Below are 14,890 nucleotides of genomic sequence, written 5' to 3'. Positions count from 1 at the left end.
GCATAACATCATGTGAGGTTGCTTTAAAACCATTTTTTTATTCTAAATTTATGAGTTTAAAACCCAACTTTAACTTTTTAGTGTCACAGTGGAAATACATTTTTTGTTTTTTTTTTATCTTTAAAAGGAATATAACAGTTTATAGGAAACTGATTTAATAGTTTTTGGATCAACTGAGCTCTACGAAATTTGCAGGTTTTTTTTTTCAAAAGTGTAATAATATTGTTTACCCCTTGTGCTCTGAACCTTTTTTCTTCAATGATTTGTGATCTTCACTGGTGTCCATGGATTACATGAAATCTTTCCACCTTTATCCACCTTTGTCATAGTTGGAATAACACGTCAATGTAAGGGTGGGGTCATCTGGACCCCACAAGATAGTATAAGGGTTACAGGGATCCACTACAGGTTATAATATCTACTTTGACACCTCACTAGCTGTCTGTAAATGAAAATTCACACATAATATGTGAATTGACCAGAGAAAAACTGCTTTATCATCTTTTACCTTGTACTCAGAATAACCAACTTCTCAAAGAAAGTGGTAGGTTGTCGTATTGTCTCCCTCTCAAAACTAGAAGACGCTAGAAACACATCAAAAGTGCTTTGGACTCTTCACTGATGTTTTTAGGTTTGTCAGTTTTGGCATTATGTTGGATTTTTATTTAAAAAAATCCCTTTTTTTTATATAAGTCGTATTGCGCACTCCATCACATAAGTATCTTTTGTGATGAAGTTTCAGGTAAAGAGTTCAAGGCCACGCCAGGAGGACAAAATCTCACATGTCAGAGAAAAACCAAACATGACTCATTCACCGTGACAACAAGTGACTGAACGTACAAAACGGCTTGTTGCTCTTTGGAGAACCTTGATGTTCTCTGCTCTAATCTATATAATCACTAATTCTCCTGATTTTCCAGCTGATAACTGTTACTAATTCCATATATGAGTTACTGTAGTTATACAATATAAAAAACTCATTGTCTTTCAAAAGTCCTCCTTTCTAATCTATAATAAATGAAAACATCTATAGGTGTGTGTTTTGAGTGATCACAACACAAAGAATCTTTGATTTTTACCACAGAATGAGTTATATTGATCAATATAAAGCCTGCTCTGTTCATTTTTGACTGTAAAAAATTCTGGATATTTACAGGAAAGTTGCCACAGGGGTGCATATCCATAAAACCCAAATCTGGTTATTCTCCACAGTTTTTATTCCTGAATAATTTTAGAACCAGCAGGATAACCTAAAATGTAAGTCATATTCTGTAGTTTTCTTATTAAAAACCAATATTTCCTCTAAAAAAAAAAAAATGAAAAAAAAGGGTGAAAAATGTGTTATTTCAAGTGATTAATACATTTGGGTCATTCTAACTTCAGATTAGTGGAAAATGAAACATTTAAGGCTCCCTTATAACTATACAGAGAATCCAAAACCCATCTGTAGCTTTGCTGTAATGTTGGTGACATTATGAGCTTCACTCACGTGACCTAATCCCTGTCAGCGAGGACAAATAAGAAGTCAGAGCAGAGAACGTTGTGTTTGTCTAAAATGAGCCCTCCTCTCCTCTCAAATGAAGGCAGAGACATCAGTGCTTTTGCCTTTGTGACTCTGCGCTAAACTGACCTGAAGGCTCTTTGTGAGTCCACCTGCTGTCAGCACAGCCCGCCCCAACAACGCTCGTTATGATTCAGGGCTCCCCGCTGCATCCACGTCCTCCACGAAAGGGAAGATCAGTCATTCATGGCCACGAACAGCAGACATCGGCGGCCCGTGACGCAACGGCTTGCATAATGTCATGTCAAGTACGCGGGGCTGCCAGGCGGGCGGGCGGCCTCACAGATCACTTACAGCCTTTTGTTCACTTGTGTCATTGTAAGGAGAAGACTCCTGAGGTGTGGGCTTTTGTTCGGAAGGGTGTTCAGTCTCTGCTTCTTGTTGAAATGTTGCCAGGGCAACCTTCCTGAAGAACTCCTTAGATTAATAAATGATTTAATTTAATTATGTTTAAATGTGGATTTTACATTTCAAATCAAGCTGACCGTGACCTAAGAGTGGCGGGACTTTTTGTTGTTGTTGTTTTCCTGATGATGTTTACTTGCTGCTTCAGCTCAGGTGTTATGAGGCAGGTTAGCACATGGTCCTTCAATCCTATTAGGCCTGGAGTGATGTAAGAAAACAGTGTGTGTGTGTGTGTTGTACTGCTAAACACACTGACCTGTGAGTGAATGGCAGTGTCACACAGAGCTGCTGGCTGTCCTGGCTGTACCAGAGCGGGATTTTAACACGGATTTCCTAATTTGCTGTTTCATGTGACTTAAAACCAAATGTTGAAGTTATGATCAAAAATTCACTGACTGAATAACAACAAACAGTTCCTTTTTTAATAAAACCTGTAAAGATCACTCTAAGGAAAATATCAAAAGGTTTTTATCTCTCATCCGTCTTTTCTCTTTGTGTTTCAGCACTGCCAGTAATTCAAACAAGAGCACACCTGCCTGCTCACCTGTCCTGCGTAAACGCTCCCACTCTCCCACCCCGCAGAACCAGGAGGGTGAGAACATGGTGGAGAAGGGTTCGGACCACTCCTCTGACAAGTCGCCCTCCACACCTGAGCAGGTCGTCCAGAGAACGTACACGGTGCAGTCAGCACGCAGCGGCGGGAAGAACTCAAAGGTGAGTTCAAGGCTCCACCTAGGTTCCTAGTTGCTGCTGTCAGGGACTGAGAGCCCAACAGTTTTCAACGGTGGACAAGGGCTAAGATGAGGTCTTTAAGCCCTTTCACCTGATAATCCAGAACGAACATGGCATTTGAGCGCCGGTTTCGGAGGATGACTCAGAAGGACAACGCAGGAGCAAAATAGAAAATAGGATTCAGAGAAAGCAAGAACAGTACCAGACAAGCAGAGCCAAAACAACGTCCAAAATCCCAGAGTCCAGAGGTCAGGAGGCTAAAAAAACTGACCTAAAGTATCATTTTTGGACAGAAACTGGGTTAGTCACATGATAAGTAACTGTTAATGGCTGACAAAGTATGCATTATTAGAAATTAACGTACAGCATGGAAGCCTAAACCGTCCCACGCGATGCGTTAATTTATAATAATGTTCACTTTGAAGGCCATTAACCTGCTTATATCATGGTCACTTACAAAAGAAATACATATTCAACCAGTTTGTAGTCCTTAATTCTTGTTCTTTTTCCGATTTGGATGTATTTTCTCACAAAAAGCGGATTATTTGTTACGTGGCGATTCAAGATTCTGCGATTATGCATATGCTGATCGTCCCGATGGGTAAAATAAAGCATCAGTTCAGAGAGAAAGTTCACCTCTTACCGCTTGTTTTTGTCCAGATGATGAGGCAACAGGTTGTTATAAAGAAGCCGGCACAGTGATATAGAACATTTAAGCTAGGTGACCTGAATTTATCTTTTAGGCGTGCGGTTATCCTGCCCTTTATCCCTTTTTAATGCACACCCAGCGGCTAATCAGAATCGAGTATTCACCCGGAGCATGGTACAAACAAGCAGATAAACCGTTATTAGCTGACCCTGCAGAGGAGAAGCAGAGCACTATATGGACAGGGAAGCAGGTGAGGAGCAATAGAGATCAGAAGAGCATGACACTAAAACTTCAACCTTGTTAATGCTGAGCCTTTCTAAATCCTTGGCTTAGTTAAAGTAATTCCGATTCTAAATGCTGTTTTTAGTTCAAATCAAAAAGTATCTGTCGTTTGCATAAATATTTGCCTTTGACTTGTGGGCGGGACTGCTGACCAGGAGTAAGCCTGCGCTCATTTCCCATCACCTCTTTGTTTACACTCTCTCCCACTAGCTTACAGCCCCTCACAACCCCAACCTAACATTACCGGTGCAACAAAAATGGCGAGCAATAATGAAGCGAACATGGATCTATTTGTACATGGATCTATTTGTACATGGATCTATTTGTACATGGGTCAAAGTCAACTTTATTGTCAATCTCTATGATGTTTTCACAGACATGGAAATTGAAATTCCATTTTGTCTTCAAACTCCAGTCTAAACAGGGAATCTAACTTTAAAAAATACAAAATAAAATAGAATAAGACAGAAAAAAATAAAGTGACTATAAAAAGAGAAAAAAAGTGGATAAAATGGATATAGAGCCCCAACCCTTTTAAATTACGTGGTATATTGCAGTGTTTTTTAACCAGTGTGCCGTGGCCCCTGATAAAGCACTGAGTAGTTAGGAATATGAAAGATCATAAAAGATTTTTTTCTTTGTGTTTATTTGACTCTATTAAAGATATTTTGATAAGAATGATGGTACCGCAATTTAGCCGTAGCGCCAGCTGTTTGCGGAAAAGTCCCACCCATCTAACTGTCTCCACCAATCATTCTTGAAGGCTTAATCACATGTCATCAGTCTGACCAATCAGAAGTGGTTAAAGTCTTCACTTCCTTGTTCCGATTCTGCTCATAAAGTCTCTCAGGTCCAACAAAAATACCATTTAAAGCTCGTCTTTAGCGGTGTAGCTTTCCTCAGAAATAGTGAACAAAACGATGAAGCTCAGAGACGCTAGTCTGTCTGCGTTCGGCAGCTGTTTGCACTACATCTCCCATGATGCATTTGGTTAAAGCGACAGCGTCTCAGCGCAAAATGAGTCTTTCTTTGACGTCTTGAAACCACAACGAACACACATCAAACAGTTTTTAAATCTTCCAACTTAACTTTTATTACATCTTTTAGAAAAAAAACAGCTGCAGCTTCCAGCTTTTTCTGCCGCAATTATCACAAAAATGCATGTGAGTTTGACGAGGGATTGTGCATCAATACAGACTATGAGTTTCACCTTTTTTTTTTTTTTTATGCTGGTGTGCCGCAGGATTTTTATCAAGGTTAAAGTGTGCTGTGGCTCAAAAAAGGTTGAAAAACACTGGTCTATTATTTTTATCCTGTTTGTAACTACTGCCTATTTAATTAGGGGCCTTCATTTATTTATTTATTTGTTAAAGTCTGGAAATAAAATGTAAAAATGGAATAAAATGGCCCTTCTGAGGAATAACAGAAGCCTCCACATGAACACAATTAATCTTTAAACCTGCAATAGAGTCCTTTAAAAAAAAGACAAGCTCTAAAAAGTTGAACTGTTTTTCTTTCATTAGTTTTGATAAATTGTCATGGATGCCTAAAATGTAACTCTTCAAAGGAAAAAAACTTAGAAAAAGAAAGATTTACAGATAAATGTAGTTCTATTATGGAATAATGCAGCTGTCCACAAACACTGAAGCATCAGCTTCCCTTTCCTCATTCGTCAGGGATTTAAGTTTTTGATTCTGCTCGAACATTTTCAATTCCTAAAAATCTCCTGCTTGCTGTTCCTGTAGCCCCACTCCGATCCTCTTTTGATCTATTGTAAAAGTGTTCCCAGTGATCTTTAAAATATACAACTAAAAGTTTTTTCTAACTGAATCTTTCATCTGCACCTGATCATGACAATTTGAATAAAGAAATACTCAGGAATACCATTTTTAACTTAATATTTTCAATCCAAGTCCCCCATTCTGAGAAAAAGCCAGAAGAACATGTTAAAAACATGATTCTTTAGTGCTATCAGGATGGGTTTATTTCACACTAGCACTTAAATTTCAGCCTATTCATTAAAATCAGAGGACATCAAATCTGGGATTTCTTCTTCTGGTCTGGCCTTTCCTTTGGTTGTTCCCTTTGATGGAGGTGCACAGCTTTAATCTTTTGTTCTTTCATTACACTCATTACAAGTCAGGCATTCTAACCTTGATGTCCTGTCCTCATCGGCTTCTGCTCTTTGTTACTGTCCTTTAAACTGCTTCTGTGCACGCCTTCTGTCTTTGCTGCTGCTGCTACATGTCATATGATAAGCTCTTCCATCTGATAACGACTGTTCGGCTCTTCTGTCCTTTCTTTTCAGCTCTTCCTCATTGCAGCGTCTCATTTCATTCTCGTTTTTCTCTCTGATTTTTCTTTGTTCTTCTCCTGTTTGCATGCTAGTCTCACAAGCGACTTTCCAAAGTAAGCATCACTATTTCTTTTGTGTTCTTCAAATATGTCTGCGCCCACCTTCCTCCCTGCAACACCTCTTGTCCTGTGGAAAATATCTGAAATCCCGAATCCTGATCTCAGCCTTAACCCAAGATCCCTCCAAACGGATATTTTTGTCTCCTTTTTGTTCCGTTGTCCTCCTCTGTTCTGCCCTTAAAGTAGTAAACTAAAGAACCATATTTGCCTTGTACTTCTCAGCTGTTAGAAGATGCCATAATTAAAAAGAAACAGAAATAATAGCTTGTGCTCCATCTTTGTTTTAACTATACATTCCAATATGAAAATTAAGCTAAAGGATTATGGGAAATCCTGCCCTCCTCCCTGCTCCACTGCCCATGTCTCTGTGCTTTGCCTCTCCCAGCGATCTCCTTTATCTGTCGTGCTGTGTGATGTAATACCCCCTCTATGGAAGGATTAACCCATAAAAATCCTGCCAACATCCCAGTCCAGAGATTTAGGACCACATCTTCATTTGATCAGCCTTGTTGTTGCTTTAACACAAAGTTATAGCCCCAGATTTCTGCCATAATCTTATTTTAACTTTTATGGGCTTAATGTGTTTACCTTTGACCAACTATACTTCTTTAAGTAGATGATATTTTGTGTCTAAATGATGGAAATGATAGATTTCAGAAACTGGAGTTCCTGCTGCCTTTTTCTTTGATTCGTGCACAGGAAAGTGTATTTGATAAGCCTTGGCGCCCTGCAGTGGTCACATGACGCCATGCAAGGGATGCATTTTTCCCAGAGAGTGTGCTCGATCGCCTAACTCTAATGCAATCCAGATAAAGGAGTGCTCTCTGCCAGAGGCTCTGTGCCTCAATAATCAATCAAGCTTCTCCTGTAACACAGAGTCATATGAATGCAACGCAGCCTGAGCGGACTGACGCAGCGGCTGCACTGTTATGGCCGCCGCACACTTCACTGTTGCATCTTCCCCTGTCATTTTTCCTCAACTCTTTTCCATCTCTGTCTGTGTCTTTGTTTTGGTTAACTTTTGGTTTTTCTCTTTAATTTTCTTTCAGTATGACAGACTAAACCTGATTAAAGTAAGCATCTCTTCTTTATTTAGTCCCTGCTGGCTGGTTCCCTCCCTCCCCGCTCCCGTCCCTCCTGTCCCTCTGGTTCTCCCAGATCAATCTAATTATTTAGGATCTGTTGAGATCATAAAAGTAGAATTTTTCTGACCTCACAAAATTTATTGAGAATTTATTAAGAGAGAGGAAAAGAAAGAAATAAAACACAGACATCTTTTTACTATAATCTGCCTTTGGGGTTATCGCTGGCTTACTTTCCATAAATAACAACTCTTACTACACATTTCATAGGTTTTTATCAGACATGAACATCTTTCTCTCTTGTTTCAACTCAAAGTTTAAACCTTCATAGTAAAATAGGTCCAGTTTTATAGAATGAAAACAAAGAAGATTGATGTAACTATGGGAAGCTGAGCAGATTTTGTACAGCAGACCAGCGTGCAGTGCAGTGTTCTGTGCCCTGATTGGCCGTTGAACTCGTCGGTCAATCTCCTCTTTACCACGTCGTCTGCACAGGACACATTCAGTCAGACATTTACATAAATGTTTGTTTAATAGCAGATCTTTGTTTTCGTTCTATTATACTTAGCTGGTTTTTTTTTGTTTTTTTTTACAAAGGTTTAAACTTTCAGAGTTTAAACAAGTGAAAAAAGTCTGGAAATGTTCATGTCTGTCAGAGAAACATGTATAAAGCGTGTAGTGAGGAGTTTCACAGCCTTAAAACATCTGTAACCTTACTTTTCAGGCTTCACCTTATTTATAGAACGTAACATCTGCGATAAACGAGGGAACACTCTGTACTTCATTTTTTATTTTATTTTTCTAAATGTTGATGCATTCTTTTCTAAAATTATTTCGTGCTTATTTCAGTGTGTTGTGAAGGTCTGAGTATCACCAAGGATTTCCAGAATCGATTGGATCCACCAAACCCTGAATGGCTCCATTTTTTTTCGATCCTGTCAGTCCGCTCGATTCGATTTGATTGAATTTTGAATTAACACGGTTTACACATTCAGACATATTTGTATAGAAATACATTAATAATCTATGTATGTTTTTGAAGATATCCATATTATCCTGATTAAGTTCACTTACTGTAAATGTTATCAGTGAAATAATAAGCCATTGTTAACAGCATACAGTGTTACACGATTTCTCAAAAGCAGAAGCTCCAACATGTTCTGCCTCTCCTGGAGGGCCATTCAGTTTAGCCTATAGGTGGAGTTGGTGTTGTAGCATTAAACTTTATTCCAGAAGATTTGAGCAAAAAGAAAATTTGCTTTAGACCACAAATGGTTACATTATAAAAATGTTTCCAAATTCTTGTCTGTATGTCCATAAAGCGGTTCATTTAGTCAGCTATGTTTGTTAAGGTCGACCAAGCGTTAGCATCAGCTGTCCTATGGGAAATTCTATTAAATGTTAGCATCAAGCTAATGGACTTTTTAACTGCTGTTATGCATTAGGTCACCAGAAAAGGAAAGGAGTAAAAGATCGATCTCTACTTTTATGGATCGATAATTGATTTATTAATAAGCTTATTAATAAGCTTAAACCGATTCAAATTGATTAATCAATTTTTATCAACCCAGACTTAGTATTGTGTAAAAGAAAATTATTTCAAAAATCCGTAACTTTAGTATATGTTTACAGCATCTGTTGGATCTAAAAAAAAAAAAGAAGAACATGTTTAAGTTCTAAATGTGTTTCCCTGTTTAAATCTGTAACATATAAATGTTTACAGATTTAATACTTTATTTCCCTTTGTTTTGATGCACCCGTTCATCTCTGTGTCTCTGTCAGAACAGCTCACCTGTGACTGATCACACAGACCTCACAGCCCCACTAACTGCAGTCATGGAGTCAAACGCAGTAGTACTAACGTGCGTCCACGTACCTTATCCAGAGAGGGGCCTCCAAGTAATTCCACTCTCGTGTCTCCGTCACCTTCAAATCAGATTAGCCCACATTAGCTCAGCTGTCGTCATGGCTGGGCCTGCAGCCCGCTGCTGCTGCAGCTCACTCTTTCTGCTGCTGCTGCTGCTGACAGCACACATACAGCGGAAACCCACCAAGGGCATCTAGAGTGCAAAAGAAAGACCTTTGAACATACAATTGAATCGGTTAGTTCAAAAGGGGCCCAAGTCCAAGAGGTTTGTTTTTCCAGGAAATGATTTTAATTGCAAAGCCTAAAGGGAGGCTACACCAAATAATTAATACTTTACCCAGATTTAGCACCAGTTCATAGCTTACAAATGCTATAATATGAAGCACCTCACTTTTAAAATTTCAGAGGAGTAGAAACTTAAGTCTCTGGAGTTGGGCCCTTCTTGAATTAAACAAGGGCGCTGCCATATTGGATAACTAGTGCTGCCATCTATGGGATAAAGCAAAACCCATCCAAGAGAGGCCCATGTCCGGGAATTTTGGACTTAATGCATTTTAAATGTCAAGCATAGTCAATACGTTACAACAGACTTGGGACTTTATTTGCACATAAACAAATAGCTTTTCTCTTGAAGATCATAAGACATAACATCTCTATTTTGAAAAAATGTGGACTTGGGCCCCTGTTGTACTAACCGATTCAATTCAAAGTTTGCCCCCTACTGGCCACGTGATAATACTACATGTGGTAGCTGAGCATGAGCTTGTGTAAACCGAAAGGCTTTAAGGCAAGACTGATTATGCAACAAAAATATGCTGAAAACACAGATATTACTTCAAACTTTTTAACTATGGTGTATTAATAGAAATATCTGTAATTAAGAGAATGTTTTGTTTGTTTCTCTGCTATCAACGTATTCTATGCTGCATTTTTTTCAATCCTTCAAACTCTCCTTTTCCGTTTATGCACATCATCCTCCTCGTTTCTCCCCAAGAGCAATCGGCGCATGTTTTTTTTTTTAGCTGTGGCTCTTGTGCTCTTAGTTAAGGCTCATCTTAATTTTCCAATTATAGCTTGAAGATTTTTGTGTCCTATTTCATTTTTCCAGAGACCTCAAAATCAAGCTCAGCTAAATGTTTATTTAGGGCTGTCTGAAAGTAAAAGGAGACTCATAGAACAAAGCTTTAGAGCAATACAAGAATTTATATAGCAACAAATAAACAAGTGACTACAAATACTTTAATTATACTCCTGTGAGGAATAATAAACTACAGCTGTTCAGTATAGTTATACTTATGTGATGGAATTGGGTGTGAAATCAATTTATAATAACTGTACAAAGTTAACATTTCAGTTCATCCTATCCCATACTAACATGTGTGTCGTTGAGTCTGAAACAAAAGTTTAGGATAAGCAACATAAAACACTGGGTGAGTCTTCAGCATTTATGTTCAGGAAAAATAAAGATCACCTGGTCGATGACTGTTTTCTCTGGTGCCCTCTAGTGTTTGAAAATTATATTACACTTAAAATGCAGATGAAAAAAAGAATTTAAGGGGCAGGTTTTTTCTGGAAACTGCATTAAGTTACCACCTTTCTTTCCAAAAATCTTATCTTTCAGGAAATAAAAATATTTAGAGGATAGATGAAACTCTTTTGCACCACTATAAGTTTGAAAAAATGAACATGTGACTTAAATCTTTAGAGAAAAACCTTTCAACTGTGTTTTTAATGCAATTTCTAATACATTGTGTCTGTTGTTTGTTTGTTTTTTTTCACAGAAGAGCCAAAGCTGGTACAATGTAAGTTTGTTTTCATCTTTACCGTTTATTTGTGTTTGTGCTGCTGTGCATTTGTGACGTACATGGAAGTGTTCCACTTCAAGAGAGGAAATATATTTGCCCTAACTCGATTTACTTGAACCCCACCACTGGGGGTGGCTTGCCCTGCAAACAGGTGTTAGCATGAGCTTAGGAAAGCAAAGATTACCACCGCGAGTTTGTATTTAAATTTCAGGCCAGTGATCCTCTCCTTTTAGCCAATCTCAATGTTTTCCGGTAGATCTTCCAGCCTGCTTTTCCTTTATTCGTTTTTCTGCTTCAGCACACCTGATTCGGCCTCTTAATGACAGTTATTGAACTCAGATGTGCTTTTGGAGGAGAGCACGCTAAAGATGCAGGTTTGGAAAGGCTGTTGGTCAAGATTGGAAAGCCTGTTTGTGTCCTAAATGAAACCCGAGTGTTGCAGTTTGGATGTACGCCACAAGGTGGGGCACTAAATCTTTTGTAAAACCAGCAGTTAACCCACGGTCAGACAGCTTTACCTTGTGCGTTGTGTGAGTTCACAGACCGATGATGGATGACAACTGCATCAGTGTCTAACTTTAACCTGGAGTGTCTTTTGGAACAGCTGTTCCTATTTCATTTTCTTTCTTTTCTTTTTTTTTTTTTACACTGCCCGTGTATACGTTCTCCTTTTCTCCCCAGCATGAAAGGCAACACATCCTGAGAGTAAGCATGACTCGTATTCTCGTGCAACCTTGCATACCTCTGGATATCTCTCTGTCTGTCGGACTTGTGGGATTTTGAAGTCCCTCTTTCCAGTTTCTCATTCCATTCACTTCACCTAGTGTTGTTACTGGCCCGCTGCAAAGCCACGCATTTTTTCAAGAATAAATAATATAAATATTGTTTTAGTATAGGTCACAAAGATGCCAACAAATTGCTGTGATTAAGTCTATTAACTTACAAATTTGCATTTTTACTAAAGTTCCTTGGATTGGTTGTCAGATGTGTGTACTACTACACAAACACGTCTTGTTGGTATGCAGCAGGTGGTAACAAAGCACTGAGCTTCTCACTATACTAAAGAACAAACCATTTCAAGAGCCTCTGAATGAGCCATAGGAATGTAACACGGTTACCTGGGCTGAGGCACGTTGATTCTGCTCCTCCTGCTCTGGAAAACATCCGCACTTGGAACGGTTGGCTGTGGGATCTGGCTGTCGCATTAAGCGGGAAATGCAGCAACTATCCAATAGACATAAAAAATGGAAAATGGGTGGTGTGATCCAGAGAGTCCAGAGAGCCTCTTGAACACGGCTCTAACACACTTAGGTCATAGCAAACCCTCTTTTCCCCTCTATATTTTCATATATAATGAACCTTTCCTCTTACAACACATTTGATGGCACTGGTGCTTACCTCTCAGTGTTGTGTTCCACACAAGTGTTGGGGATGTTAAGAGAAGCTGCTCAAACATACAGTTTTATTTGCACTCTGCAGTCAGACCTGACCACACTGAGAATATGTGAGATGTTCTTAAGAAGGTACCTGTCTCACTGTCGACAAAAAACAGAAACCTGTGAAGGAAAACCAATGTTATAACATGGCTTTTTCAAGAAAAGCCCAGGTAAAGAAACATTTTAAAGATAAATGTTGTCCAAAACATTTTTTGTTAGTGATTTTTGAGTATATTTAACAAAAACATAAGGCTATTCCTTCATAAACAATAAAAAAAGTACTAATAGTTAAGACAAGTGAGATCACAGATTGATAATAAAATTAAAGATTATAGATATGACTTCAACAGAGTGACAGTGGCACAGAGTAGAGCGGTCAACCTCTGATCATGGGTTCACTAGTTTGGTTCTTTGAGCCTTAAAGGAGTCACTTTTTAAGTATGAGCCATTTACAAAACTACCAAATCCGTTCCAAAGTGTTATTTAACATAGACTGAATAAATCAACTTTTTTTCTGTCATTTCTTTCTTTTTTGCAAATTTGGTTATGAAAAATCCGTTTTTACAAATCCAATAATTTTGACATGAACAAATCAAGGGTTTGTTTTTCTTTTCAATAAGAAATAAACTTTTTTTTTTTGCTCAAAGAACCACAAGAATTCATTTTTATAGATAATTGATTCATAGATGTCATATTTACATACTGGCTTTTTGTAAATAATCTAAAAATAATCCTTTTTTTTCTAAATCAGCCTTGGTTGGACAAATCTGTGATATGCCCCTTTTATATAAGGAAAATACATAAAATTAAGTAAAATGTCAAGATCATCAAGGAAATGATCAAACCATCATTGTGGTGTTTGTCACATTCATGATGCACACAAACATGTCATTATCACATACGAATCCTGAAAGTAGTGAACAAGTAAATGCGGCTTAGATTAAGTGGAATTAGCTTTTTCCTTCATTTTTAGCTGCTGACGCACAATCATAGAGTGATCGACAAATCATTTTTCTTTCATTTCCATGGCTGGTTTCCAACATCTATCAGGAAAAGCGTCCTCTGTTCAGTTAGGAACAAAAGCACGATTGTTTTCTCTCCTGAAGCTTTGAAGTGTGACGTGGAAAAAGACAATTCCAGACATGACCTCAGTCTTCGTGGAAAAACACAACTATCTTAATACATTCATCAGTTTGTCTTGACTGTATTTTGACTCGGGTCCATGCAGTCCATCTTCGTACCTGACATTCTCAGCGCACACCCAAAAGCATTCACCTTCAACCGAGCAGGGCTGAGCTGAGCAAACACAACAAGATCTGCTCTTTCTGAGTCAAAGCTTTCTCCTTAAAAAGTTTCAGTTTGAGACAAAAAGATGATCAGAATACCGCTATGTTATATCATCATTAGCACACATGTTTAAATACCAGAGATTTTTTTAAACAAACTTTATTAACAAAAATTGCTCATACAAAATATCAAACATTGACTCTCCACGCTATGTGCAAAATTTTTACATTTGCCAGAAAAATGTACAGAAATATCAAAAATCTATATTGATAGCAAGATAATACATAAAAAACTAAGAATAAAACAAAAATAATAAAGGTAAAGAATTCTGTTAAAGTCTTAAAAGTGACCATGTTTCTACAGGAGATGACTAAAACCACATTCACTAAACTGAATCATAATTAATTATCATAAAAAGAAATGTTGTTCCTGTCATTTTCTGCTCTAGTCTTCACAATCTTCATTAAATTAACACATCTTGTGTGTGTCATTATTCTTGGAAAATCTCCAAAATCAGGTTGAGTGTTGAAAAACCTATTACACTAAAGAAAATGAACAATGAACGCCACAATTAATACCCTTAAAATCTGAAGTACTTATAGAAAAATCTCCTTTGATGACAATAGTGCTTTTTAAAACATATATTTTGTGGAACTCCTGTTATATAGAATTAGTATTCATAGATTTAAATGTTTTATCCTTTGTCATTTTCATTATTATGAATTAAAGGGAAAATCAAGTCAAAATTCAGCATTTCAGCAAATTGAAATGTATGGAAAAACTGTTATGTAGAAAATTCCTGGTGTCTTACCTTGTTCTGATAATTAAGTCAATACACTTGCAAAGGTTTCCTGAGCCCTTAGACTTTTTCTCAACCTGGGTCAGTCAGGCTTAGTCCTGGGGAAGACTGCTGATTTGACAGATGTTCAGCAAGGTCATCAACGCCCAGGAGGTCAAGCCACAAATGATCATTGCCTAAAACACTCTAGTGCTGTATCCAAGTGGCCGTGGTGCAGCGGTAGGGCGGTCGACCCACGATCGTAAGATTGCATGGTCGATTCCCGCCTTGCACGCCCATGAGTCGAAGTGTCCTGAACCCCACCTTGCCTCTGGTGGGAGGTTGGGGCCAGTGTTTGGCAGCGGAGCCGCCGCCAGTGTGTGAATGTGTGTGTAACTGGGTGAATGGGACTGTGACTGTAAAACACTTTGGGCCTTGAAGAAGGTAGAAAAGAGCTATAAAAGTATACACCATTTACCATATACCAAGCATATTGACAGAAAGTTTAGTGGAGGGAAATGGTGCGGTAGGAAAATCTGGAGCCACTCCACGTAGACAAACATCTTACACGGGCTGCGAATGTTGCAATCA

General features: G+C 38.3%; 1 protein-coding gene across 21 annotated transcripts in view; it reads left to right on the top strand.

Annotated features, from left to right (window-relative positions):
- Window positions 1-14,890, top strand: part of gramd1b (GRAM domain containing 1B) — a 97,899-nt gene that overhangs the window by 60,284 nt on the left and 22,725 nt on the right. For 9 of the 21 annotated variants that reach the window (XM_023961261.1, XM_023961255.1, XM_023961254.1 and 6 more), the window contains 5 exons: window positions 2,470-2,680; window positions 6,018-6,038; window positions 7,094-7,117; window positions 10,775-10,795; window positions 11,480-11,503. In XM_023961261.1, coding sequence (XP_023817029.1) covers window positions 2,470-2,680; window positions 6,018-6,038; window positions 7,094-7,117; window positions 10,775-10,795; window positions 11,480-11,503 — 301 coding nt within the window. The remainder of the gene's footprint in view (window positions 1-2,469; window positions 2,681-6,017; window positions 6,039-7,093; window positions 7,118-10,774; window positions 10,796-11,479; window positions 11,504-14,890) is intronic. The other 12 variants (XM_023961268.1, XM_023961265.1, XM_023961269.1 and 9 more) reach the window with 8 other exon arrangements.

This window comes from Oryzias latipes, chromosome 13 (assembly GCF_002234675.1).
Source record: "Oryzias latipes chromosome 13, ASM223467v1".
Lineage (NCBI taxonomy): Eukaryota > Metazoa > Chordata > Actinopteri > Beloniformes > Adrianichthyidae > Oryzias > Oryzias latipes.
Note: the sequence above shows the minus strand (reverse complement) of the source record. Positions and strands in the feature narration are given on the sequence as shown.